Here is a 25,371-nt window from a genome sequence, read left to right on the forward strand (position 1 = left end):
CCCTCCAGCCTCACCGCCCCCCCACTGCGCCCTCACCGCCCCCCCACTGCGCCCTCACCGCCCCCTCCAGCCTCACCGCCCCCCCACTGCGCCCTCACCGCCCCCTCCAGCCTCACCGCCCCCCCACTGTACCTCCCCCACTCGACCCTGACCGCCCAGTGCCGCGTGCCTGCCCTCGACAAGTGAGTGTGGGCTCCGCCCCCCCACTGTGCCCTCACCGCCCCCTCCAGCCTCACCGCCCCCCCACTGCACCCTCACCGCCCCCCCGCTCGACCCTGACCGCCCCCACCACTCCACCCTCTCCACCTCCCATGCTGCCCTCACCTACTCCCCCCCCCCCCAGCCTCACCGCCCAGCGCTGCGTGCCCTCCCTCGATAAGTGAGTGTGGGCCCCTGCCCAGCCCCCTTCCCTGCTGACTGCTGGGCCCCACTGCCTGGCCTCCACTCCAACTTCAATCACTGGGTCCTACTGCCTGCCCCCCCGCCCCCCTGCCTGGCCCTCTTCCCTGCTTACAGCCAGGCCCCACTGCCTGCCCCCCCCCAGCTCTGACTGCCGGGTCCTGCTTGTCCGGCTCCCTGCTTCTCCGACCACCAGGCCCCACTGCCCCGGCCCCCGCCCGGCCGAGGCGGGAGAGAACCCAGCGTCCGGCTCCCCCCAGGTACTGGGACACGCTGCTGGAGATCCTGTGGCCGCGCTTCGAGTACATCCTGGAGCTGAACATCCAGAGCATCCAGAGCACGGACCCCCAGAAGCTGGGCTTCTTGGACACCCGCCCCCACTACGTAGGAGGGAGGGGAGGAGTGGGGGGGTTCGCCCCCGGGACAGGGGCTGGGCGCCAGGGAGGGGCTGGGCATGGGGGAGGGGTGGGGGGTTCGCCCCGGGACAGGGGCTGGGCGCCAGGGAGGGGCTGGGCATGGGGGAGGGGTGGGGGGGGTTCGCCCCGGGACAGGGGCTGGGCGCCAGGGAGGGGCTGGGCATGGGGGAGGGGTGGGGGGGGTTCGCCCCCGGGACAGGGGCTGGGCGCCAGGGAGGGGCTGGGCATGGGGGAGGGGTGGGGGGGGTTCGCCCCGGGACACGGGCTGGGCGCCAGGGAGGGGCTGGGCATGGGGGAGGGGTGGGGGGGTTCGCTCCGGGACAGGGGCTGGGCGCCAGGGAGGGGCTGGGCATGGGGGAGGGGTGGGGGGTTCGCCCCGGGACAGGGGCTGGGCGCCAGGGAGGGGCTGGGCATGGGGGAGGGGTGGGGGGGTTCGCCCCGGGACAGGGGCTGGGCGCCAGGATGGGGGTCCCCCAGGATTCGGGAGCATTTGGGGGTCCTTGGAAACCCTGTGGTGCCCTCACTCCCCCCCCGCGCCCCCAGATCACGCGGCGCTACGCAGAGTTCTCCTCGGCCATCGTCAGCATCAACCAGACCTTCCCCAACGAGCGGACCCACGCGCTGCTGGGGCAGCTGCAGGTACGGGGCGGGGGGCCCAACCCTGCAGAGGTGGGGGTAGGAGTGGGGGGGGTCCCTGCAGGTACGGGGCGGGGGGGGGCAGAGTGCAGAGAGTGGGGGTCGGAGTGGGGTAGTGGGGGGGCAGAGTGCAGGGGTCAGAGTGGGAGGGGCTGTGCAGGCAGGGGGCAGAGGGTGGGGGTCGGACTGTGGGGGGAGGGGGCAGAGTGCAGGGGTTTGAGTGGGAGGGGCACTGCAGGTATGGGGTGGGGGGTGGGGTGCAGAGGATGGGGGTCAGAGTGGGGGGCCCTGCAGGTACCGGGGGGGCAGAGTGCCGCGAGTGGGGGCCCAGCAGGCACGGGAGGGACACGCGAGGGGGGCGCTAGGGGCTCTGTGCGGCCGGAGGCCTGTGGGTCCCGGGGGGGGCAGAGTGCCGTGAGTGGGGGGCCCGGCAGGCACGGGAGGGACACGCGAGGGGGGGTACTAGGGGCTCTGTGCGGCCGGAGGCCTGTGGGTCCCGGGGGGGGCAGAGTGCCGTGAGTGGGGGGCCCGGCAGGCACGGGAGGGACACGCGAGGGGGGGTACTAGGGGCTCTGTGCGGCCGGAGGCCTGTGGGTCCCGGGGGGGGCAGAGTGCCGTGAGTGGGGGGCCCGGCAGGCACGGGAGAGACACGCGAGGGGGGGTACTAGGGGCTCTGTGCGGCCGGAGGCCTGTGGGTCCCGGGGGGGGCAGAGTGCCGCGAGTGGGGGCCCAGCAGGCACGGGAGGGACACGCGAGGGGGGCGCTAGGGGCTCTGTGCGGCCGGAGGCCTGTGGGTCCCGGGGGGGGCAGAGTGCCGTGAGTGGGGGGCCCGGCAGGCACGGGAGGGACACGCGAGGGGGGGTACTAGGGGCTCTGTGCGGCCGGAGGCCTGTGGGTCCCGGGGGGGGCAGAGTGCCGTGAGTGGGGGGCCCGGCAGGCACGGGAGGGACACGCGAGGGGGGGTACTAGGGGCTCTGTGCGGCCGGAGGCCTGTGGGTCCCGGGGGGGGCAGAGTGCCATGAGTGGGGGGCCCGGCAGGCACGGGAGGGACACGCGAGGGGGGTGCTAGGGGCTCTGTGCGGCCGGAGGCCTGTGGGTACGGGGGAGGCAGAGTGAGGAGTGGGGGGCAGAGTGAGGAGTGGGGGGCAGAGTGGGGGAACCCTGCAGGCACGGGAGAGACACGCGAGGGGGGCGCTAGGGGCTCTGTGCGGCCGGAGGCCTGTGGGTACGGGGGAGGCAGAGTGAGGAGTGGAGGGCAGAGTGAGGAGTGGGGGGCAGAGTGGGGGAACCCTGCAGGCACGGGAGAGACACGCGAGGGGGGCGCTAGGGGCTCTGTGCGGCCGGAGGCCTGTGGGTCCCGGGGGCAGGGTCCCAGCTCAGAGGATCCTGGGGTCCCTGGGCCGGGGGGCCGCACGCCCCAGCCCTTCAGCCCGGCTCTGCCCTAGGTGGAGGTGGAGAACTTCGTGCTGCGGGTGGCGGCCGAGTTCTCCTCCCGCAAGGAGCAGCTCGTCTTCCTCATCAACAACTACGACATGATGCTGGGCGTCCTCATGGTAACCCCCCCCGTGTCCCGGCCCCCCCAGCCAGACCCTGCCCTGGTCCGAATGGGAGCAGTGGCCCCTGGAGGTCTCTGCCATGGGGCTGGGTCCCAAGTCCCCTTCACTGCCCTGGGGCCGGATGAGAGCTGGGGCCCCGGGAGCTGACAGGCCCCGTCCCCGTCACCCTGAGCCAGTGTCTGCCCTGGGGCTGGTGGGAGCTGACAGGCCCCGTCCCCGTCCCCAGCCAGTGTCTGCCCTGGGGCTGGTGGGAGCTGACAGGCCCCGTCCCCGTCCCCGTCCCCAGCCAGTGTCTGCCCTGGGGCTGGTGGGGGCTGACAGGCCCCGTCCCCGTCCCCAGCCAGTGTCTGCCCTGGGGCTGGTGGGAGCTGACAGGCCCCGTCCCTGTCCCCAGCCAGTGTCTGCCCTGGGGCTGGTGGGAGCTGACAGGCCCCGTCCCCAGCCAGTGTCTGCCCTGGGGCTGGTGGGAGCTGACAGGCCCCGTCCCCGTCCCCAGCCAGTGTCTGCCCTGGGGCTGGTGGGAGCTGACAGGCCCCGTCCCCGTCCCCAGCCAGTGTCTGCCCTGGGGCTGGTGGGAGCTGACAGGCCCCGTCCCCGTCCCCAGCCAGTGTCTGCCCTGGGGCTGGTGGGAGCTGACAGGCCCCGTCCCCTGAGCCAGTGTCTGCCCTGGGGCTGGTGGGAGCTGACAGGCCCCGTCCCCGTCCCCAGCCAGTGTCTGCCCTGGGGCTGGTGGGAGCTGACAGGCCCCGTCCCCGTCCCCAGCCAGTGTCTGCCCTGGGGCTGGTGGGAGCTGACAGGCCCCGTCCCCGTCCCCAGCCAGTGTCTGCCCTGGGGCTGGTGGGAGCTGACAGGCCCTGTCCCCGTCCCCAGCCAGTGTCTGCCCTGGGGCTGGTGGGAGCTGACAGGCCCCGTCCCCAGCCAGTGTCTGCCCTGAGGCTGGTGGGGGCTGACAGGCCCCGTCCCCGTCCCCAGCCAGTGTCTGCCCTGGGGCTGGTGGGAGCTGACAGGCCCCGTCCCCGTCCCCAGCCAGTGTCTGCCCTGGGGCTGGTGGGAGCTGACAGGCCCCGTCCCCGTCCCCGGCCAGTGTCTGCCCTGGGGCTGGTGGGAGCTGACAGGCCCCGTCCCCGTCCCCGGCCAGTGTCTGCCCTGGGGCTGGTGGGAGCTGACAGGCCCCGTCCCCGTCCCCGGCCAGTGTCTGCCCTGGGGCTGGTGGGAGCTGACAGGCCCCGTCCCCGTCCCCGGCCAGTGTCTGCCCTGGGGCTGGTGGGAGCTGACAGGCCCCGTCCCCAGCCAGTGTCTGCCCTGGGGCTGGTGGGAGCTGACAGGCCCCGTCCCCGTCCCCAGCCAGTGTCTGCCCTGGGGCTGGTGGGAGCTGACAGGCCCCGTCCCCGTCCCCAGCCAGTGTCTGCCCTGGGGCTGGTGGGAGCTGACAGGCCCCGTCCCCAGCCAGTGTCTGCCCTGGGGCTGGTGGGAGCCGACAGGCCCCGTCCCCAGCCAGTGCCTGCCCTGGGGCTGGTGGGAGCTGACAGGCCCCGTCCCCGTCCCCAGCCAGTGTCTGCCCTGGGGCCGGTGGGAGCTGACAGGCCCCGTCCCCGTCCCCAGCCAGTGTCTGCCCTGGGGCTGGTGGGAGCTGACAGGCCCCATCCCCATCCCCAGCCAGTGTCTGCCCTGGGGCTGGTGGGAGCTGACAGGCCCCGTCCCCAGCCAGTGTCTGCCCTGGGGCTGGTGGGAGCTGACAGGCCCCGTCCCCGTCCCCAGCCAGTGTCTGCCCTGGGGCTGGTGGGAGCTGACAGGCCCCGTCCCCGTCCCCAGCCAGTGTCTGCCCTGGGGCTGGTGGGGGCTGACAGGCCCCGTCCCCAGCCAGTGTCTGCCCTGGGGCTGGTGGGAGCTGACAGGCCCCGTCCCCGTCCCCGTCCCCGGCCAGTGTCTGCCCTGGGGCTGGTGGGAGCTGACAGGCCCCGTCCCCAGCCAGTGTCTGCCCTGGGGCTGGTGGGAGCTGACAGGCCCCGTCCCCAGCCAGTGTCTGCCCTGGGGCTGGTGGGGGCTGACAGGCCCCGTCCCCGTCCCCAGCCAGTGTCTGCCCTGGGGCTGGTGGGAGCTGACAGGCCCCGTCCCCGTCCCCAGCCAGTGTCTGCCCTGGGGCTGGTGGGAGCTGACAGGCCCCGTCCCCGTCCCCAGCCAGTGTCTGCCCTGGGGCTGGTGGGAGCTGACAGGCCCCGTCCCCAGCCAGTGTCTGCCCTGGGGCTGGTGGGAGCTGACAGGCCCCGTCCCCGTCCCCAGCCAGTGTCTGCCCTGGGGCTGGTGGGAGCTGACAGGCCCCGTCCCCGTCCCCAGCCAGTGTCTGCCCTGGGGCTGGTGGGAGCTGACAGGCCCCGTCCCCGTCCCCAGCCAGTGTCTGCCCTGGGGCTGGTGGGAGCTGACAGGCCCCGTCCCCTGAGCCAGTGTCTGCCCTGGGGCTGGTGGGAGCTGACAGGCCCCGTCCCCGTCCCCAGCCAGTGTCTGCCCTGGGGCTGGTGGGAGCTGACAGGCCCCGTCCCCGTCCCCAGCCAGTGTCTGCCCTGGGGCTGGTGGGAGCTGACAGGCCCCGTCCCTGTCCACAGCCAGTGTCTGCCCTGGGGCTGGTGGGAGCTGACAGGCCCCGTCCCTGTCCCCGGCCAGTGTCTGCCCTGGGGCTGGTGGGAGCTGACAGGCCCCGTCCCCGTCCCCGGCCAGTGTCTGCCCTGGGGCTGGTGGGAGCTGACAGGCCCCGTCCCTGTCCCCAGCCAGTGTCTGCCCTGGGGCTGGTGGGGGCTGACAGGCCCCGTCCCCGTCCCCAGCCAGTGTCTGCCCTGGGGCTGGTGGGAGCTGACAGGCCCCGTCCCTGTCCCCAGCCAGTGTCTGCCCTGGGGCTGGTGGGAGCTGACAGGCCCCGTCCCCGTCCCCAGCCAGTGTCTGCCCTGGGGCTGGTGGGAGCTGACAGGCCCCGTCCCCGTCCCCAGCCAGTGTCTGCCCTGGGGCTGGTGGGAGCTGACAGGCCCCGTCCCCGTCCCCAGCCAGTGTCTGCCCTGGGGCTGGTGGGAGCTGACAGGCCCCGTCCCCGTCCCCAGCCAGTGTCTGCCCTGGGGCTGGTGGGAGCTGACAGGCCCCGTCCCCGTCCCCAGCCAGTGTCTGCCCTGGGGCTGGTGGGAGCTGACAGGCCCCGTCCCCGTCCCCAGCCAGTGTCTGCCCTGGGGCTGGTGGGAGCTGACAGGCCCCGTCCCCGTCCCCAGCCAGTGTCTGCCCTGGGGCTGGTGGGAGCTGACAGGCCCCGTCCCCGTCCCCAGCCAGTGTCTGCCCTGGGGCTGGTGGGAGCTGACAGGCCCCGTCCCTGTCCCCAGCCAGTGTCTGCCCTGGGGCTGGTGGGGGCTGACAGGCCCCGTCCCCGTCCCCAGCCAGTGTCTGCCCTGGGGCTGGTGGGAGCTGACAGGCCCCGTCCCCAGCCAGTGTCTGCCCTGGGGCTGGTGGGAGCTGACAGGCCCCGTCCCCGTCCCCAGCCAGTGTCTGCCCTGGGGCTGGTGGGAGCTGACAGGCCCCGTCCCCGTCCCCGGCCAGTGTCTGCCCTGGGGCTGGTGGGAGCTGACAGGCCCCGTCCCCGTCCCCAGCCAGTGTCTGCCCTGGGGCTGGTGGGAGCTGACAGGCCCCGTCCCCTGAGCCAGTGTCTGCCCTGGGGCTGGTGGGAGCTGACAGGCCCCGTCCCCGTCCCCAGCCAGTGTCTGCCCTGGGGCTGGTGGGAGCTGACAGGCCCCGTCCCCGTCCCCAGCCAGTGTCTGCCCTGGGGCTGGTGGGGGCTGACAGGCCCCGTCCCCGTCCCCAGCCAGTGTCTGCCCTGGGGCTGGTGGGAGCTGACAGGCCCCGTCCCCGTCCCCAGCCAGTGTCTGCCCTGGGGCTGGTGGGAGCTGACAGGCCCCGTCCCCGTCCCCAGCCAGTGTCTGCCCTGGGGCTGGTGGGAGCTGACAGGCCCCGTCCCCAGCCAGTGTCTGCCCTGGGGCTGGTGGGAGCTGACAGGCCCCGTCCCCGTCCCCAGCCAGTGTCTGCCCTGGGGCTGGTGGGAGCTGACAGGCCCCGTCCCCTGAGCCAGTGTCTGCCCTGGGGCTGGTGGGAGCTGACAGGCCCCGTCCCCGTCCCCAGCCAGTGTCTGCCCTGGGGCTGGTGGGAGCTGACAGGCCCCGTCCCCGTCCCCAGCCAGTGTCTGCCCTGGGGCTGGTGGGAGCTGACAGGCCCCGTCCCCGTCCCCAGCCAGTGTCTGCCCTGGGGCTCGGTGGGAGCTGACAGGCCCCGTCCCCAGCCAGTGTCTGCCCTGGGGCTGGTGGGAGCTGACAGGCCCCGTCCCCGTCCCCAGCCAGTGTCTGCCCTGGGGCTCGGTGGGAGCTGACAGGCCCCGTCCCCAGCCAGTGTCTGCCCTGGGGCTGGTGGGAGCTGACAGGCCCCGTCCCCAGCCAGTGTCTGCCCTGGGGCTCGGTGGGAGCTGACAGGCCCCGTCCCCAGCCAGTGTCTGCCCTGGGGCTCGGTGGGAGCCGACAGGCCCCGTCCCCGTCCCCGTCCCCAGCCAGTGTCTGCTCTGGGGCTGGTGGGAGCTGACAGGCCCCGTCCCCGTCCCCAGCCAGTGTCTGCCCTGGGGCTGGTGGGAGCTGACAGGCCCCGTCCCCGTCCCCAGCCAGTGTCTGCCCTGGGGCTGGTGGGAGCTGACAGGCCCCGTCCCCGTCCCCAGCCAGTGTCTGCCCTGGGGCTGGTGGGAGCTGACAGGCCCCGTCCCCGTCCCCAGCCAGTGTCTGCCCTGGGGCTGGTGGGAGCTGACAGGCCCCGTCCCCAGCCAATGTCTGCCCTGGGGCTGGTGGGAGCTGACAGGCCCCGTCCCCAGCCAGTGTCTGCCCTGGGGCTGGTGGGAGCTGACAGGCCCCGTCCCCTGAGCCAGTGTCTGCCCTGGGGCTGGTGGGAGCTGACAGGCCCCGTCCCCGTCCCCAGCCAGTGTCTGCCCTGGGGCTGGTGGGAGCTGACAGGCCCCGTCCCCAGCCAGTGTCTGCCCTGGGGCTGGTGGGGGCTGACAGGCCCCGTCCCCGTCCCCAGCCAGTGTCTGCCCTGGGGCTGGTGGGAGCTGACAGGCCCCGTCCCCGTCCCCAGCCAGTGTCTGCCCTGGGGCTGGTGGGAGCTGACAGGCCCCGTCCCCGTCCCCAGCCAGTGTCTGCCCTGGGGCTGGTGGGAGCTGACAGGCCCCGTCCCCGTCCCCAGCCAGTGTCTGCCCTGGGGCTGGTGGGAGCTGACAGGCCCCGTCCCCGTCCCCAGCCAGTGTCTGCCCTGGGGCTGGTGGGAGCTGACAGGCCCCGTCCCCTGAGCCAGTGTCTGCCCTGGGGCTGGTGGGAGCTGACAGGCCCCGTCCCCGTCCCCAGCCAGTGTCTGCCCTGGGGCTGGTGGGAGCTGACAGGCCCCGTCCCCGTCCCCAGCCAGTGTCTGCCCTGGGGCTGGTGGGAGCTGACAGGCCCCGTCCCCGTCCCCAGCCAGTGTCTGCCCTGGGGCTCGGTGGGAGCTGACAGGCCCCGTCCCCAGCCAGTGTCTGCCCTGGGGCTGGTGGGAGCTGACAGGCCCCGTCCCCGTCCCCAGCCAGTGTCTGCCCTGGGGCTCGGTGGGAGCTGACAGGCCCCGTCCCCAGCCAGTGTCTGCCCTGGGGCTGGTGGGAGCTGACAGGCCCCGTCCCCAGCCAGTGTCTGCCCTGGGGCTCGGTGGGAGCTGACAGGCCCCGTCCCCAGCCAGTGTCTGCCCTGGGGCTCGGTGGGAGCCGACAGGCCCCGTCCCCGTCCCCGTCCCCAGCCAGTGTCTGCTCTGGGGCTGGTGGGAGCTGACAGGCCCCGTCCCCGTCCCCAGCCAGTGTCTGCCCTGGGGCTGGTGGGAGCTGACAGGCCCCGTCCCCGTCCCCAGCCAGTGTCTGCCCTGGGGCTGGTGGGAGCTGACAGGCCCCGTCCCCGTCCCCAGCCAGTGTCTGCCCTGGGGCTGGTGGGAGCTGACAGGCCCCGTCCCCGTCCCCAGCCAGTGTCTGCCCTGGGGCTGGTGGGAGCTGACAGGCCCCGTCCACAGCCAATGTCTGCCCTGGGGCTGGTGGGAGCTGACAGGCCCCGTCCCCAGCCAGTGTCTGCCCTGGGGCTGGTGGGAGCTGACAGGCCCCGTCCCCGTCCCCAGCCAGTGTCTGCCCTGGGGCTGGTGGGAGCTGACAGGCCCCGTCCCCAGCCAGTGTCTGCCCTGAGGCTGGTGGGGGCTGACAGGCCCCGTCCCCGTCCCCAGCCAGTGTCTGCCCTGGGGCTGGTGGGAGCTGACAGGCCCCGTCCCCGTCCCCGGCCAGTGTCTGCCCTGGGGCTGGTGGGAGCTGACAGGCCCCGTCCCCGTCCCCGGCCAGTGTCTGCCCTGGGGCTGGTGGGAGCTGACAGGCCCCGTCCCCGTCCAGTGTCTGCCCTGGGGCTGGTGGGAGCTGACAGGCCCCGTCCCCGTCCCCGGCCAGTGTCTGCCCTGGGGCTGGTGGGAGCTGACAGGCCCTGTCCCCAGCCAGTGTCTGCCCTGGGGCTGGTGGGAGCTGACAGGCCCCGTCCCCGTCACCCTGAGCCAGTGTCTGCCCTGGGGCTGGTGGGAGCTGACAGGCCCCGTCCCCATCCCCGTCCCCGTCCCCAGCAAGTGTCTGCCCTGGGGCTGGTGGGAGCTGACAGGCCCCGTCCCCGTCCCCAGCCAGTGTCTGCCCTGGGGCTGGAGGGAGCTGACAGGCCCCGTCCCCAGCCAGTGTCTGCCCTGGGGCTGGAGGGAGCTGACAGGCCCCGTCCCTGTCCCCAGCCAGTGTCTGCCCTGGGGCTGGTGGGAGCTGACAGGCCCCGTCCCCGTCCCCAGCCAGTGTCTGCCCTGGGGCTGGAGGGAACTGACAGGCCCCGTCCCCGTCCCCAGCCAGTGTCTGCCCTGGGGCTGGTGGGAGCTGACAGGCCCCGTCCCCTGAGCCAGTGTCTGCCCTGGGGCTGGAGGGAGCTGACAGGCCCCGTCCCCGTCCCCAGCCAGTGTCTGCCCTGGGGCTGGTGGGAGCTGACAGGCCCCGTCCCTGTCCCCAGCCAGTGTCTGCCCTGGGGCTGGTGGGGGCTGACAGGCCCCGTCCCCGTCCCCAGCCAGTGTCTGCCCTGGGGCTGGTGGGAGCTGACAGGCCCCGTCCCCGTCCCCAGCCAGTGTCTGCCCTGGGGCTGGTGGGAGCTGACAGGCCCCGTCCCCGTCCCCAGCCAGTGTCTGCCCTGGGGCTGGTGGGAGCTGACAGGCCCCGTCCCCTGAGCCAGTGTCTGCCCTGGGGCTGGTGGGAGCTGACAGGCCCCGTCCCCTGAGCCAGTGTCTGCCCTGGGGCTGGTGGGAGCTGACAGGCCCCGTCCCCGTCCCCAGCCAGTGTCTGCCCTGGGGCTGGTGGGAGCTGACAGGCCCCGTCCCCGTCCCCAGCCAGTGTCTGCCCTGGGGCTGGTGGGAGCTGACAGGCCCCGTCCCCGTCCCCAGCCAGTGTCTGCCCTGGGGCTCGGTGGGAGCTGACAGGCCCCGTCCCCAGCCAGTGTCTGCCCTGGGGCTGGTGGGAGCTGACAGGCCCCGTCCCCGTCCCCAGCCAGTGTCTGCCCTGGGGCTCGGTGGGAGCTGACAGGCCCCGTCCCCAGCCAGTGTCTGCCCTGGGGCTGGTGGGAGCTGACAGGCCCCGTCCCCAGCCAGTGTCTGCCCTGGGGCTCGGTGGGAGCTGACAGGCCCCGTCCCCAGCCAGTGTCTGCCCTGGGGCTCGGTGGGAGCCGACAGGCCCCGTCCCCGTCCCCGTCCCCAGCCAGTGTCTGCTCTGGGGCTGGTGGGAGCTGACAGGCCCCGTCCCCGTCCCCAGCCAGTGTCTGCTCTGGGGCTGGTGGGAGCTGACAGGCCCCGTCCCCGTCCCCAGCCAGTGTCTGCCCTGGGGCTGGTGGGAGCTGACAGGCCCCGTCCCCGTCCCCAGCCAGTGTCTGCCCTGGGGCTGGTGGGAGCTGACAGGCCCCGTCCCCGTCCCCAGCCAGTGTCTGCCCTGGGGCTGGTGGGAGCTGACAGGCCCCGTCCCCGTCCCCAGCCAGTGTCTGCCCTGGGGCTGGTGGGAGCTGACAGGCCCCGTCCCCGTCCCCAGCCAGTGTCTGCCCTGGGGCTGGTGGGAGCTGACAGGCCCCGTCCCCTGAGCCAGTGTCTGCCCTGGGGCTGGTGGGAGCTGACAGGCCCCGTCCCCAGCCAGTGTCTGCCCTGGGGCTGGTGGGAGCTGACAGGCCCCGTCCCCGTCCCCAGCCAGTGTCTGCCCTGGGGCTCGGTTGGAGCTGACAGGCCCCGTCCCCGTCCCCAGCCAGTGTCTGCCCTGGGGCTGGTGGGAGCTGACAGGCCCCGTCCCCGTCCCCAGCCAGTGTCTGCCCTGTGGCTGGTGGGAGCTGACAGGCCCCGTCCCCAGCCAGTGTCTGCCCTGGGGCTGGTGGGAGCTGACAGGCCCCGTCCCCGTCCCCAGCCAGTGTCTGCCCTGGGGCTGGTGGGAGCTGACAGGCCCCGTCCCCAGCCAGTGTCTGCCCTGGGGCTGGTGGGAGCCGACAGGCCCCGTCCCCGTCCCCAGCCAGTGTCTGCCCTGGGGCTGGTGGGAGCTGACAGGCCCCGTCCCCGTCCCCAGCCAGTGTCTGCCCTGGGGCTGGTGGGAGCTGACAGGCCCCGTCCCCGTCCCCAGCCAGTGTCTGCCCTGGGGCTGGTGGGAGCTGACAGGCCCCGTCCCCAGCCAGTGTCTGCCCTGGGGCTGGTGGGAGCCGACAGGCCCCGTCCCCGTCCCCAGCCAGTGTCTGCCCTGGGGCTGGTGGGAGCTGACAGGCCCCGTCCCCGTCCCCAGCCAGTGTCTGCCCTGGGGCTGGAGGGAGCTGACAGGCCCCGTCCCCGTCCCCAGCCAGTGTCTGCCCTGGGGCTGGTGGGAGCTGACAGGCCCCGTCCCCGTCCCCAGCCAGTGTCTGCCCTGGGGCTGGTGGGAGCTGACAGGCCCCGTCCCCAGCCAGTGTCTGCCCTGGGGCTGGTGGGAGCTGACAGGCCCCGTCCCCGTCCCCAGCCAGTGTCTGCCCTGGGGCTGGTGGGAGCTGACAGGCCCCGTCCCCGTCCCCAGCCAGTGTCTGCCCTGGGGCTCGGTGGGAGCTGACAGGCCCCGTCCCCAGCCAGTGTCTGCCCTGGGGCTCGGTGGGAGCCGACAGGCCCCGTCCCCGTCCCCGTCCCCAGCCAGTGTCTGCTCTGGGGCTGGTGGGAGCTGACAGGCCCCGTCCCCGTCCCCAGCCAGTGTCTGCTCTGGGGCTGGTGGGAGCTGACAGGCCCCGTCCCCGTCCCCAGCCAGTGTCTGCCCTGGGGCTGGTGGGAGCTGACAGGCCCCGTCCCCTGAGCCAGTGTCTGCCCTGGGGCTGGTGGGAGCTGACAGGCCCCGTCCCCGTCCCCAGCCAGTGTCTGCCCTGGGGCTGGTGGGAGCTGACAGGCCCCGTCCCCGTCCCCAGCCAGTGTCTGCCCTGGGGCTGGTGGGAGCTGACAGGCCCCGTCCCCGTCCCCAGCCAGTGTCTGCCCTGGGGTTGGTGGGAGCTGACAGGCCCCGTCCCCAGCCAATGTCTGCCCTGGGGCTGGTGGGAGCTGACAGGCCCCGTCCCCAGCCAGTGTCTGCCCTGGGGCTGGTGGGAGCTGACAGGCCCCGTCCCCGTCCCCAGCCAGTGTCTGCCCTGGGGCTGGTGGGAGCTGACAGGCCCCGTCCCCAGCCAGTGTCTGCCCTGAGGCTGGTGGGGGCTGACAGGCCCCGTCCCCGTCCCCAGCCAGTGTCTGCCCTGGGGCTGGTGGGAGCTGACAGGCCCCGTCCCCGTCCCCGGCCAGTGTCTGCCCTGGGGCTGGTGGGAGCTGACAGGCCCCGTCCCCGTCCCCGGCCAGTGTCTGCCCTGGGGCTGGTGGGAGCTGACAGGCCCCGTCCCCGTCCCCGTCCAGTGTCTGCCCTGGGGCTGGTGGGAGCTGACAGGCCCCGTCCCCGTCCCCGGCCAGTGTCTGCCCTGGGGCTGGTGGGAGCTGACAGGCCCTGTCCCCAGCCAGTGTCTGCCCTGGGGCTGGTGGGAGCTGACAGGCCCCGTCCCCGTCACCCTGAGCCAGTGTCTGCCCTGGGGCTGGTGGGAGCTGACAGGCCCCGTCCCCATCCCCGTCCCCGTCCCCAGCCAGTGTCTGCCCTGGGGCTGGTGGGAGCTGACAGGCCCCGTCCCCGTCCCCAGCCAGTGTCTGCCCTGGGGCTGGAGGGAGCTGACAGGCCCCGTCCCCAGCCAGTGTCTGCCCTGGGGCTGGAGGGAGCTGACAGGCCCCGTCCCTGTCCCCAGCCAGTGTCTGCCCTGGGGCTGGTGGGAGCTGACAGGCCCCGTCCCCGTCCCCAGCCAGTGTCTGCCCTGGGGCTGGAGGGAGCTGACAGGCCCCGTCCCCGTCCCCAGCCAGTGTCTGCCCTGGGGCTGGTGGGAGCTGACAGGCCCCGTCCCCTGAGCCAGTGTCTGCCCTGGGGCTGGAGGGAGCTGACAGGCCCCGTCCCCGTCCCCAGCCAGTGTCTGCCCTGGGGCTGGTGGGAGCTGACAGGCCCCGTCCCTGTCCCCAGCCAGTGTCTGCCCTGGGGCTGGTGGGGGCTGACAGGCCCCGTCCCCGTCCCCAGCCAGTGTCTGCCCTGGGGCTGGTGGGAGCTGACAGGCCCCGTCCCCGTCCCCAGCCAGTGTCTGCCCTGGGGCTGGTGGGAGCTGACAGGCCCCGTCCCCGTCCCCAGCCAGTGTCTGCCCTGGGGCTGGTGGGAGCTGACAGGCCCCGTCCCCGTCCCCAGCCAGTGTCTGCCCTGGGGCTGGTGGGAGCTGACAGGCCCCGTCCCCGTCCCCAGCCAGTGTCTGCCCTGGGGCTGGTGGGAGCTGACAGGCCCCGTCCCCGTCCCCAGCCAGTGTCTGCCCTGGGGCTGGTGGGAGCTGACAGGCCCCGTCCCCGTCCCCAGCCAGTGTCTGCCCTGGGGCTGGTGGGAGCTGACAGGCCCCGTCCCTGTCCCCAGCCAGTGTCTGCCCTAGGGCTGGTGGGAGCTGACAGGCCCCGTCCCCGTCCCCAGCCAGTGTCTGCCCTGGGGCTGGTGGGAGCTGACAGGCCCCGTCCCCGTCCCCAGCCAGTGTCTGCCCTGGGGCTGGTGGGAGCTGACAGGCCCCGTCCCCTGAGCCAGTGTCTGCCCTGGGGCTGGTGGGAGCTGACAGGCCCCGTCCCCAGCCAGTGTCTGCCCTGGGGCTGGTGGGAGCTGACAGGCCCCGTCCCCGTCCCCAGCCAGTGTCTGCCCTGAGGCTGGTGGGGGCTGACAGGCCCCGTCCCCGTCCCCAGCCAGTGTCTGCCCTGGGGCTGGTGGGAGCTGACAGGCCCCGTCCCCGTCCCCGGCCAGTGTCTGCCCTGGGGCTGGTGGGAGCTGACAGGCCCCGTCCCCGTCCCCGGCCAGTGTCTGCCCTGGGGCTGGTGGGAGCTGACAGGCCCCGTCCCCGTCCCCGTCCAGTGTCTGCCCTGGGGCTGGTGGGAGCTGACAGGCCCCGTCCCCGTCCCCGGCCAGTGTCTGCCCTGGGGCTGGTGGGAGCTGACAGGCCCTGTCCCCAGCCAGTGTCTGCCCTGGGGCTGGTGGGAGCTGACAGGCCCCGTCCCCGTCACCCTGAGCCAGTGTCTGCCCTGGGGCTGGTGGGAGCTGACAGGCCCCGTCCCCATCCCCGTCCCCGTCCCCAGCCAGTGTCTGCCCTGGGGCTGGTGGGAGCTGACAGGCCCCGTCCCCGTCCCCAGCCAGTGTCTGCCCTGGGGCTGGAGGGAGCTGACAGGCCCCGTCCCCAGCCAGTGTCTGCCCTGGGGCTGGAGGGAGCTGACAGGCCCCGTCCCTGTCCCCAGCCAGTGTCTGCCCTGGGGCTGGTGGGAGCTGACAGGCCCCGTCCCCGTCCCCAGCCAGTGTCTGCCCTGGGGCTGGAGGGAGCTGACAGGCCCCGTCCCCGTCCCCAGCCAGTGTCTGCCCTGGGGCTGGTGGGAGCTGACAGGCCCCGTCCCCTGAGCCAGTGTCTGCCCTGGGGCTGGAGGGAGCTGACAGGCCCCGTCCCCGTCCCCAGCCAGTGTCTGCCCTGGGGCTGGTGGGAGCTGACAGGCCCCGTCCCTGTCCCCAGCCAGTGTCTGCCCTGGGGCTGGTGGGGGCTGACAGGCCCCGTCCCCGTCCCCAGCCAGTGTCTGCCCTGGGGCTGGTGGGAGCTGACAGGCCCCGTCCCCGTCCCCAGCCAGTGTCTGCCCTGGGGCTGGTGGGAGCTGACAGGCCCCGTCCCCGTCCCCAGCCAGTGTCTGCCCTGGGGCTGGTGGGAGCTGACAGGCCCCGTCCCCGTCCCCAGCCAGTGTCTGCCCTGGGGCTGGTGGGAGCTGACAGGCCCCGTCCCCGTCCCCAGCCAGTGTCTGCCCTGGGGCTGGTGGGAGCTGACAGGCCCCGTCCCCGTCCCCAGCCAGTGTCTGCCCTGGGGCTGGTGGGAGCTGACAGGCCCCGTCCCCGTCCCCAGCCAGTGTCTGCCCTGGGGCTGGTGGGAGCTGACAGGCCCCGTCCCTGTCCCCAGCCAGTGTCTGCCCTAGGGCTGGTGGGAGCTGACAGGCCCCGTCCCCGTCCCCAGCCAGTGTCTGCCCTGGGGCTGGTGGGAGCTGACAGGCCCCGTCCCCGTCCCCAGCCAGTGTCTGCCCTGGGGCTGGTGGGAGCTGACAGGCCCCGTCCCCTGAGCCAGTGTCTGCCCTGGGGCTGGTGGGAGCTGACAGGCCCCGTCCCCAGCCAGTGTCTGCCCTGGGGCTGGTGGGAGCTGACAGGCCCCGTCCCCGTCCCCAGCCAGTGTCTGCCCTGGGGCTCGGTTGGAGCTGACAGGCCCCGTCCCCGTCCCCAGCCAGTGTCTGCCCTGGGGCTGGTGGGAGCTGACAGGCCCCGTCCCCGTCCCCAGCCAGTGTCTGCCCTGTGGCTGGTGGGAGCTGACAGGCCCCGTCCCCAGCCAGTGTCTGCCCTGGGGCTGGTGGGAGCTGACAGGCCCCGTCCCCGTCCCCAGCCAGTGTCTGCCCTGGGGCTGGTGGGAGCTGACAGGCCCCGTCCCCAGCCAGTGTCTGCCCTGGGGCTGGTGGGAGCCGACAGGCCCCGTCCCCGTCCCCAGCCAGTGTCTGCCCTGGGGCTGGTGGGAGCTGACAGGCCCCGTCCCCGTCCCCAGCCAGTGTCTGCCCTGGGGCTGGTGGGAGCTGACAGGTCCCGTCCCCGTCCCCAGCCAGTGTCTGCCCTGGGGCTGGTGGGAGCTGACAGGCCCCGTCCCCAGCCAGTGTCTGCCCTGGGGCTGGTGGGAGCCGACAGGCCCCGTCCCCGTCCCCAGCCAGTGTCTGCCCTGGGGCTGGTGGGAGCTGACAGGCCCCGTCCCCAGCCAGTGTCTGCCCTGGGGCTGGTGGGAGCTGACAGGCCCCGTCCCCGTCCCCAGCCAGTGTCTGCCCTGGGGCTGGTGGGAGCTGACAGGCCCCGTCCCCGTCCCCAGCCAGTGTCTGCCCTGGGGCTGGTGGGAGCTGACAGGCCCCGTCCCCAGCCAGTGTCTGCCCTGGGGCTGGTGGGAGCTGACAGGCCCCGTCCCCAGCCAGTGTCTGCCCTGGGGCTGGTGGGAGCTGACAGGCCCCGTCCCCGTCCCCAGCCAGTGTCTGCCCTGGGGCTGGTGGGAGCTGACAGGCCCCGTCCCCGTCCCCAGCCAGTGTCTGCCCTGGGGCTGGTGGGAGCTGACAGGCCCCGTCCCCGTCCCCAGCCAGTGTCTGCCCTGGGGCTGGTGGGAGCTGACAGGCCCCGTCCCCGTCCCCAGCCAGTGTCTGCCCTGGGGCTGGTGGGAGCTGACAGGCCCCGTCCCCGTCCCCAGCCAGTGTCTGCCCTGGGGCTGGTGGGAGCTGACAGGCCCCGTCCCCGTCCCCAGCCAGTGTCTGCCCTGGGGCTGGTGGGAGCTGACAGGCCCCGTCCCCGTCCCCAGCCAGTGTCTGCCCTGGGGCTGGTGGGAGCTGACAGGCCCCGTCCCCGTCCCCAGCCAGTGTCTGCCCTGGGGCTGGTGGGAGCTGACAGGCCCCGTCCCCGTCCCCAGCCAGTGTCTGCCCTGGGGCTGGTGGGGGCTGACAGGCCCCGTCCCCGTCCCCAGCCAGTGTCTGCCCTGGGGCTGGTGGGAGCTGCCGCCCTTAGAGGGGACAGGCCCCTGCCCCGTTCCCTGCCTGCCCAGGGTTGGGGCCGACCAGCCCGGCTGCCGGTTGCCTCCCCAGGAGCGGGCGGTGGAGGAGAGCAAGGAGGTGGAGGGATTCCAGCAGCTGCTCTCAGCGCGCACCCAGGTGAGTTCCTAGGCGGGGGGCGCAGGGGGGCATCTGCTGAGCCCCCGCTGACGTGGGGTCACAATTGTCCCTTCAGGTCTGGAATCCAAGAATGAGTCAGGGGACCCCGGGGGGCAGGGCAAGCCGGAAGCCCTGTGGGGGGGGCCCGGGGGGCAGGGCAAGCCGGAAGCCCTGTGGGGGGGGCCCTGAGGGCAGGGCAAGCCGGAAGCCCTGTGGGGGGGCCCCGGGGGGCAGGGGACACGCAGGGGAGCCACCCTGACTCTCCCCCCCAGGAGTTCATCGAGGAGATCCTGTCGCCGCCCTTCGGGGGGATGGTCGCCTTCGTCAAGGAGTCGGAGTCGCTGATTGAGAAGGGGCAGCTGGAGCGGCTGCGCGGGGAGGAGGGTGAGACCCGGCGCCCCTGCCCCCCACTAGAGCAGGAGGGAGATGGAGGCCCCGTTCCTGCCCCCCCAGCTATGGGGTAGGAGGGGCCCTCCGCTGGGGGTGGCTCCAGGGGGCTCTGACCTGTCTCTCCTCAGCCCGGGTGACCCAGCTGGTGCGCGGCTTCTCGGCCACCTGGAAGGCCGCGGTGGAGGCGCTGAGCCAGGACGTCATGAGATCCTTCAGCAACTTCAAAACCGGGACCAGCATCATCCAGGTGAGAGGGGCCCGGCCGGGCCACGCGCTGCAGCCAGCACCGGGGTGCGTGCAGACCTCCAGGGCCCACGCGCTGCAGCCAGCACCGGGGTGCGTGCAGACCTCCAGGGCCCACGCGCTGCAGCCAGCACCGGGGTGCGTGCAGACCTCCAGGGCCCTTTTCCCTCGGGCCCTGGACCCCGGCCGGGCCACGCGCTGCAGCCAGCACCGGGGTGCGTGCAGACCTCCAGGGCCCTTTTCCCTCAGGCCCTGGACCCCGGCCGGGCCACGCGCTGCAGCCAGCACCGGGGTGTGTGCAGACCTCCAGGGCCCTTTTCCCTCAGGCCCTGGACCCCGGCCGGGCCACGCGCTGCAGCCAGCACCGGGGTGTGTGCAGACCTCCAGGGCCCTTTTGCCCTCAGGCCCTGGATCCCGGCCTGGCTGCAGCCTCCCCACAGACGGGGCCCGGGGTCGCTTCTCCGGCCCTGGGGCAGCCTGGAGCCCAGCATGTCCCCCCCGGCTGTTACCAAGAGCACGGAGCTGGGCCTTTCGCTCCTCCGGCCCTGGGGCAGCCTGGAGCCCAGCACGTCCCCACCCCGAGAGCAGGGAGCCGGGCCTTTCGCTCCTCCGGCCCTGGGGCAGCCTGGAGCCCAGCACGTTCCCCCCGGCCGTTACTGAGAGCAGGGAGCCGGGCCTTTCGCTCCTCCGGCCCTGGGGCAGCCTGGAGCCCAGCACGTCCCCCCCGGCCGTTACCGAGAGCAGGGAGCTGGGCCTTTCGCTCCTCCGGCCCTGGGGCAGCCTGGAGCCCAGCACGTCCCCACCCCCCCGGCCGTTACCGAGAGCAGGGAGCTGGGCCTTTCGCTCCTCCAGCCCTGGGGCAGCCTGGAGCCCAGCACGTCCCCACCCCCCCGGCCGTTACCGAGAGCAGGGAGCCGGGCCTTTCGCTCCTCCGGCCCTGGGGCAGCCTGGAGCCCAGCACGTCCCCACCCCCTGGCCGTTACCGAGAGCAGGGAGCTGGGCCTTTCGCTCCTCCGGCCCTGGGGCAGCCTGGAGCCCAGCACGTCCCCACCCCCCGGCCGTTACCGAGAGCAGGGAGCCGGGCCTTTCGCTCCTCCGGCCCTGAGGCAGCCTGGAGCCCAGCACGTCCCCCCCGGCCGTTACCGAGAGCAGGGAGCTGGGCCTTTCGCTCCTCCAGCCCTGGGGCAGCCCGGAGCCCAGCACGTTCCCCCCGGCCGTTACCGAGAGCAGGGAGCCGGGCCTTTCGCTCTTCCAGCCCTGGGGCAGCCCGAAGCCCAGCACGTTCCCCCCGGCCGTTACCGAGAGCAGGGAGCCGGGCCTTTCGCTCCTCCAGCCCTGGGGCAGCCCGGAGCCCAGCACGTCCCCCCCGGCCGTTACCGAGAGCAGGGAGCTGGGCCTTTCGCTCCTCCGGCCCTGGGGCAGCCTGGAGCCCAGCACGTCCCCCCCGGCCGTTACCGAGAGCAGGGAGCTGGGCCTTTCGCTCCTCCGGCCCTGGAGCAGCCTGGAGCCCAGCACGTTCCCCCCCGGCCGTTACCGAGAGCAGGGAGCTGGGCCTTTCGCTCCTCCAGCCCTGGGGCAGCCCGGAGCCCAGCACGTTCCCCCCCGGCCGTTACCGAGAGCAGGGAGCTGGGCCTTTCGCTCCTCCAGCCCTGGGGCAGCCTGGAGCCCAGCACGTCCCCCCCGGCCGTTACCGAGAGCAGGGAGCTGGGCCTTTCGCTCCTCCGGCCCTGGAGCAGCCTGGAGCCCAGCACGTTCCCCCCGGCCGTTACCGAGAGCAGGGAGCTGGGCCTTTCGCTCCTCCAGCCCTGGGGCAGCCCGAAGCCCAGCACGTTCCCCCCGGCTGTTACCAAGAGCAGGGAGCTGGGCCTTTCGCTCCTCCAGCCCTGGGGCAGCCCGGAGCCCAGCACGTTCCCCCCGGCCGTTACCGAGAGCAGGGAGCTGGGCCTTTCGCTCCTCCGGCCCTGGGGCAGCCTGGAGCCCAGCACGTCCCCCCCGGCCGTTACTGAGAGCAGGGAGCTGGGCCTTTCGCTCCTCCGCCCTGGGGCAGCCTGGAGCCCAGCACGTCCCCCCCCGGCCGTTACTGAGAGCAGGGAGCTGGGCCTTTCGCTCCTCCGGCCCTGGGGCAGCCTGGAGCCCAGCACGTCCCCCCCGGCCGTTACTGAGAGCAGGGAGCTGGGCCTTTCGCTCCTCCAGCCCTGGGGCAGCCTGGAGCCCAGCACGTCCCCCCCGGCCGTTACCGAGAGCAGGGAGCTGGGCTTTTCGCTCCTCCAGCCCTGGGGCAGCCCGGAGCCCAGCACGTCCCCACCCCCCCGGCCGTTACCAAGAGCAGGGAGCTGGGCCTTTCGCTCCTCCAGCCCTGGGGCAGCCCGGAGCCCAGCACGTCCCCCCCGGCCGTTACCGAGAGCAGGGAGCTGGGCCTTTCGCTCCTCCAGCCCTGGGGCAGCCTGGAGCCCAGCACGTTCCCCCCGGCCGTTACCGAGAGCAGGGAGCTGGGCCTTTCGCTCCTCCGGCCCTGGGGCAGCCCGGAGCCCAGCACGTCCCCCCCGGCCGTTACCGAGAGCAGGGAGCTGGGCCTTTCGCTCCTCCAGCCCTGGGGCAGCCCGGAGCCCAGCACGTCCCCATCCCCCGGCCGTTACCGAGAGCAGGGAGCCGGGCCTTTCGCTCCTCCAGCCCTGGGGCAGCCTGGAGCCCAGCACGTCCCCACCCCCCCCGGCCGTTACCGAGAGCAGGGAGCTGGGCCTTTCGCTCCTCCGGCCCTGGGGCAGCCTGGAGCCCAGCACGTCCCCCCCGGCCGTTACCGAGAGCAGGGAGCTGGGCTTTTCGCTCCTCCAGCCCTGGGGCAGCCCGGAGCCCAGCACGTCCCCACCCCCCCGGCCGTTACCAAGAGCAGGGAGCTGGGCCTTTCGCTCCTCCAGCCCTGGGGCAGCCCGGAGCCCAGCACGTTCCCCCCGGCCGTTACCGAGAGCAGGGAGCTGGGCCTTTCGCTCCTCCGGCCCCTGAGGCAGCCTGGAGCCCAGCACGTCCCCCCCGGCCGTTACCGAGAGCAGGGAGCCGGGCCTTTCGCTCCTCCGGCCCTGGGGCAGCCTGGAGCCCAGCACGTCCCCCCCGGCCGTTACTGAGAGCAGGGAGCTGGGCCTTTCGCTCCTCCAGCCCTGGGGCAGCCCGGAGCCCAGCACGTCCCCCCCGGCCGTTACCGAGAGCAGGGAGCTGGGCCTTTCGCTCCTCCGGCCCTGAGGCAGCCCGGAGCCCAGCACGTTCCCCCCCGGCCGTTACCGAGAGCAGGGAGCCGGGCCTTTCGCTCCTCCGGCCCTGGGGCAGCCCGGAGCCCAGCACGTCCCCATCCCCCGGCCGTTACCGAGAGCAGGGAGCTGGGCCTTTCGCTCCTCCGGCCCTGGGGCAGCCTGGAGCCCAGCACGTTCCCCCCGGCCGTTACCGAGAGCAGGGAGCCGGGCCTTTCGCTCCTCCGGCCCTGGGGCAGCCCGGAGCCCAGCACGTCCCCATCCCCCGGCCGTTACCGAGAGCAGGGAGCCGGGCCTTTCGCTCCTCCAGCCCTGGGGCAGCCTGGAGCCCAGCACGTCCCCACCCCCCGGCCGTTACCGAGAGCACGGCGCCTGGCCCGGCCTCATGCCTGACTGAATGCAAGTTGCTCCGGGCCCCAGCGAGGGAGGGGCTGGGCCCTTCCTTACATCCCAGCAGCTCCCCAGGGACTGGCCTGGCAGCTGCCCAGCCTGGAATTGGGGGGGGGGAGGAGGGGGGCTGCCTGGGGAGCCAGGGGCTGGCGTGCAGGGGAGGGGAGTCCAGCCCCCTGACCGCCCTCTCTGCCCGCAGGGGGCGCTGACCCAGCTGATCCAGTACTACCACCGCTTCCACAAGGTGCTGGCCCAGCCCGCCCTGCGAGCCCTGCCCGCCCGCGCCGAGCTCATCAACATCCACCACCTCATGGTGGAGCTGAAGAAACACAAGCCCAACTTCTAGGCTGGGGGCTCTGCGCCCGCCCGTCCCCCCCCCAGAGACACTGGGGGTCTGCCCGGCCTGTCCCACCCCCATCGGCTGGCGTGGACCCCCCAGTATCTGTCCCCCTATCGCCACTGGGGCACCTGCACCCACCCGTCCGTCCCCCCCCGAGACACTGGGGGTCTGCCCGGCCTGTCCCACCCCCATCGGCTGGCGTGGACCCCCCAGTATCTGTCCCCCTATCGCCACTGGGGCACCTGCACCCACCCGTCCCCCCCCCCCCGAGACACTGGGGGTCTGCCCGGCCTGTCCCACCCCCATCGGCTGGCGTGGACCCCCCAGTATCTGTCCCCCTATCGCCACTGGGGCACCTGCACCCACCCGTCCCCCCCCAGAGACACTGGGGGTCTGCCCGGCCTGTCCCACCCCGATCGGCTGGCGTGGACCCCCCAGTATCTGTCCCCCTATCGCCACTGGGGCACCTGCACCAGCCTGTGGCCCCCTTCCCTGGTATGGACGGGGAGGCCAATACAGCGGGTGCTGGGGGGTCAGCACTGCCCCCCCATCCCCCTACCTGCAATGGGGCATGGAAGCTCCTTGGGTCCCCCCCCCCCCCCCCCCGGCACTGCTGGAACCCTGGGATCAGTCCCACACGCTGGGGTGGTTCAGGCTGCGAGGACGCCCCCCCCCCCCCCCCCCCGCTGCGCTGGCTCCCCCGATGGGGGGGGGGGGGGGTTGGGTTCTTTCTCTCCACCCCGGGGGCTGTTTGTGCGTCTGGCTTTGTTCAGTGACAATAAACTGCTGCTGCGCCCCAGCTCTGTGTGGGCCCCCCGTGTTTGGGGGAGCAGCAGGGAGGCCCCAGCACCGGGGGCAAGTCCCCTGCCTCCCGCCCGGCCTCGTGCCCTGCCCCCAACCCAGGGGGAGCCCCTAGCCTGGGTACTCGCCCAGTGTGGCGGTGGCAGTGGTGGGGGGACATAGAGCTGGGTTCTCTCCCTGCTCAGGGAGGGGGGGGGGGGCAGGACACCTGGGTTCTGGCTCTGGGGGCAGCCAGCCCAGCTGTGGGAAGACGGGGGCCCCACCCCCGGGTTCTGGCTCTGGGGGCAGCCAGCCCAGCTGTGGGAAGACGGGGGCCCCAGCCCAGCTGTGGGAAGACGGGGGCCCCACCCCCCGGGTTCTGGCTCTGGGGGCCCCAGCCCAGCTGTGGGAAGACGGGGCCCCACCCCCCGGGTTCTGGCTCTGGGGGCAGCCAGCCCAGCTGTGGGAAGACGGGGGCCCCACCCCCCGGGTTCTGGCTCTGGGGGCCCCAGCCCAGCTGTGGGAAGACGGGGCCCCACCCCCCGGGTTCTGGCTCTGGGGGCAGCCAGCCCAGCTGTGGGAAGACGGGGCCCCACCCCCCGGGTTCTGGCTCTGGGGGCAGCCAGCCCAGCTGTGGGAAGACGGGGGCCCCACCCCCCGGGTTCTGGCTCTGGGGGCCCCAGCCCAGCTGTGGGAAGACGGGGGCCCCAGCCCCGGGTTCTGGCTCTGGGGGCAGCCAGCCCAGCTGTGGGAAGACGGGGGTCCCACCCCCGGGTTCTGGCTCTGGGGGCAGCCAGCCCAGCTGTGGGAAGACGGGGGCCCCACCCCCGAGTTCTGGCTCTGGGGGCAGCCAGCCCAGCTGTGGGAAGACGGGGGCCCCACCCCCGGGTTCTGGCTCTGGGGGCAGCCAGCCCAGCTGTGGGAAGACGGGGGCCCCACCCCCACGTTCTGGCTCTGGGGGCCCCAGCCCAGCTGTGGGAAGACGGGGGCCCCAGCCCAGCTGTGGGAAGACGGGGCCCCACCCCCCGGGTTCTGGCTCTGGGGGCAGCCAGCCCAGCTGTGGGAAGACGGGGGCCCCACCCCCGGGTTCTGGCTCTGGGGGCAGCCAGCCCAGCTGTGGGAAGACGGGGGCCCCACCCCCACGTTCTGGCTCTGGGGGCCCCAGCCCAGCTGTGGGAAGACGGGGGCCCCAGCCCAGCTGTGGGAAGACGGGGCCCCACCCCCCGGGTTCTGGCTCTGGGGGCAGCCAGCCCAGCTGTGGGAAGACGGGGGCCCCACCCCCGGGTTCTGGCTCTGGGGGCAGCCAGCCCAGCTGTGGGAAGACGGGGGCCCCACCCCCACGTTCTGGCTCTGGGGGCCCCAGCCCAGCTGTGGGAAGACGGGGGCCCCAGCCCAGCTGTGGGAAGACGGGGGCCCCACCCCCGGGTTCTGGCTCTGGGGGCAGCCAGCCCAGCTGTGGGAAGATGGGGGCCCCAGCCCAGCTGTGGGAAGATGGGGGCCCCACCCCCGAGTTCTGGCTCTGGGGGCCCCAGCCCAGCTGTGGGAAGACGGGGGCCCCACCCCCCGGGTTCTGGCTCTGGGGGCCCCAGCCCAGCTGTGGGAAGACGGGGCCCCACCCCCCGGGTTCTGGCTCTGGGGGCCCCAGCCCAGCTGTGGGAAGACGGGGGCCCCACCCCTCGGTTCTGGCTCTGGGGGCCCCAGCCCAGCTGTGGGAAGACGGGGGCCCCACCCCTCGGTTCTGGCTCTGGGGGCCCCAGCCCAGCTGTGGGAAGACGGGGGCCCCACCCCTCGGTTCTGGCTCTGGGGGCCCCAGCCCAGCTGTGGGAAGACGGGGGCCCCACCCCCGGGTTCTGGCTCTGGGGGCCCCAGCCCAGCTGTGGGAAGACGGGGGCCCCACCCCCCGGGTTCTGGCTCTGGGGGCCCCAGCCCAGCTGTGGGAAGACGGGGGCCCCACCCCTCGGTTCTGGCTCTGGGGGCCCCAGCCCAGCTGTGGGAAGACGGGGGCCCCACCCCCCGGGTTCTGGCTCTGGGGGCCCCAGCCCAGCTGTGGGAAGACGGGGGCCCCACCCCTCGGTTCTGGCTCTGGGGGCCCCAGCCCAGCTGTGGGAAGACGGGGGCCCCACCCCCCGGGTTCTGGCTCTGGGGGCCCCAGCCCAGCTGTGGGAAGACGGGGGCCCCACCCCCCGGGTTCTGGCTCTGGGGGCAGCCAGCCCAGCTGTGGGAAGACGGGGGCCCCAGCCCAGCTGTGGGAAGACGGGGGCCCCACCCCCGGGTTCTGGCTCTGGGGGCAGCCAGCCCAGCTGTGGGAAGACGGGGCCCCACCCCCGGGTTCTGGCTCTGGGGGCCCCAGCCCAGCTGTGGGAAGACGGGGGCCCCACCCCCGGGTTCTGGCTCTGGGGGCCCCAGCCCAGCTGTGGGAAGACGGGGGCCCCACCCCTCGGTTCTGGCTCTGGGGGCCCCAGCCCAGCTGTGGGAAGACGGGGGCCCCACCCCCCGGGTTCTGGCTCTGGGGGCCCCAGCCCAGCTGTGGGAAGACGGGGGCCCCACCCCCCGGGTTCTGGCTCTGGGGGCAGCCAGCCCAGCTGTGGGGAAGACGGGGGCCC

At 73.8% G+C, this 25,371-nt stretch overlaps 1 protein-coding gene across 2 annotated transcripts in view; it reads left to right on the plus strand.

Moving 5' to 3' along the window:
* Window positions 1–22,670, plus strand: part of VPS52 (VPS52 subunit of GARP complex) — a 32,306-nt gene extending 9,636 nt beyond the window's left edge. The window contains exons 14-20 of one of the 2 annotated variants that reach the window (XM_075917450.1): window positions 660–783; window positions 1,359–1,454; window positions 2,897–3,004; window positions 17,321–17,386; window positions 17,659–17,770; window positions 17,905–18,023; window positions 21,848–22,670. In XM_075917450.1, the coding sequence (XP_075773565.1) occupies window positions 660–783; window positions 1,359–1,454; window positions 2,897–3,004; window positions 17,321–17,386; window positions 17,659–17,770; window positions 17,905–18,023; window positions 21,848–21,994 (772 nt within the window). In that variant the 3' untranslated portion in view covers window positions 21,995–22,670. The remainder of the gene's footprint in view (window positions 1–659; window positions 784–1,358; window positions 1,455–2,896; window positions 3,005–17,320; window positions 17,387–17,658; window positions 17,771–17,904; window positions 18,024–21,847) is intronic. The other variant, XM_075917449.1, reaches the window with a different exon arrangement.
* The last annotated feature ends 2,701 nt before the right edge of the window (window positions 22,671–25,371 follow it).

Source organism: Pelodiscus sinensis, unplaced genomic scaffold (assembly GCF_049634645.1).
Source record: "Pelodiscus sinensis isolate JC-2024 unplaced genomic scaffold, ASM4963464v1 ctg171, whole genome shotgun sequence".
Taxonomy (NCBI): domain Eukaryota; kingdom Metazoa; phylum Chordata; order Testudines; family Trionychidae; genus Pelodiscus; species Pelodiscus sinensis.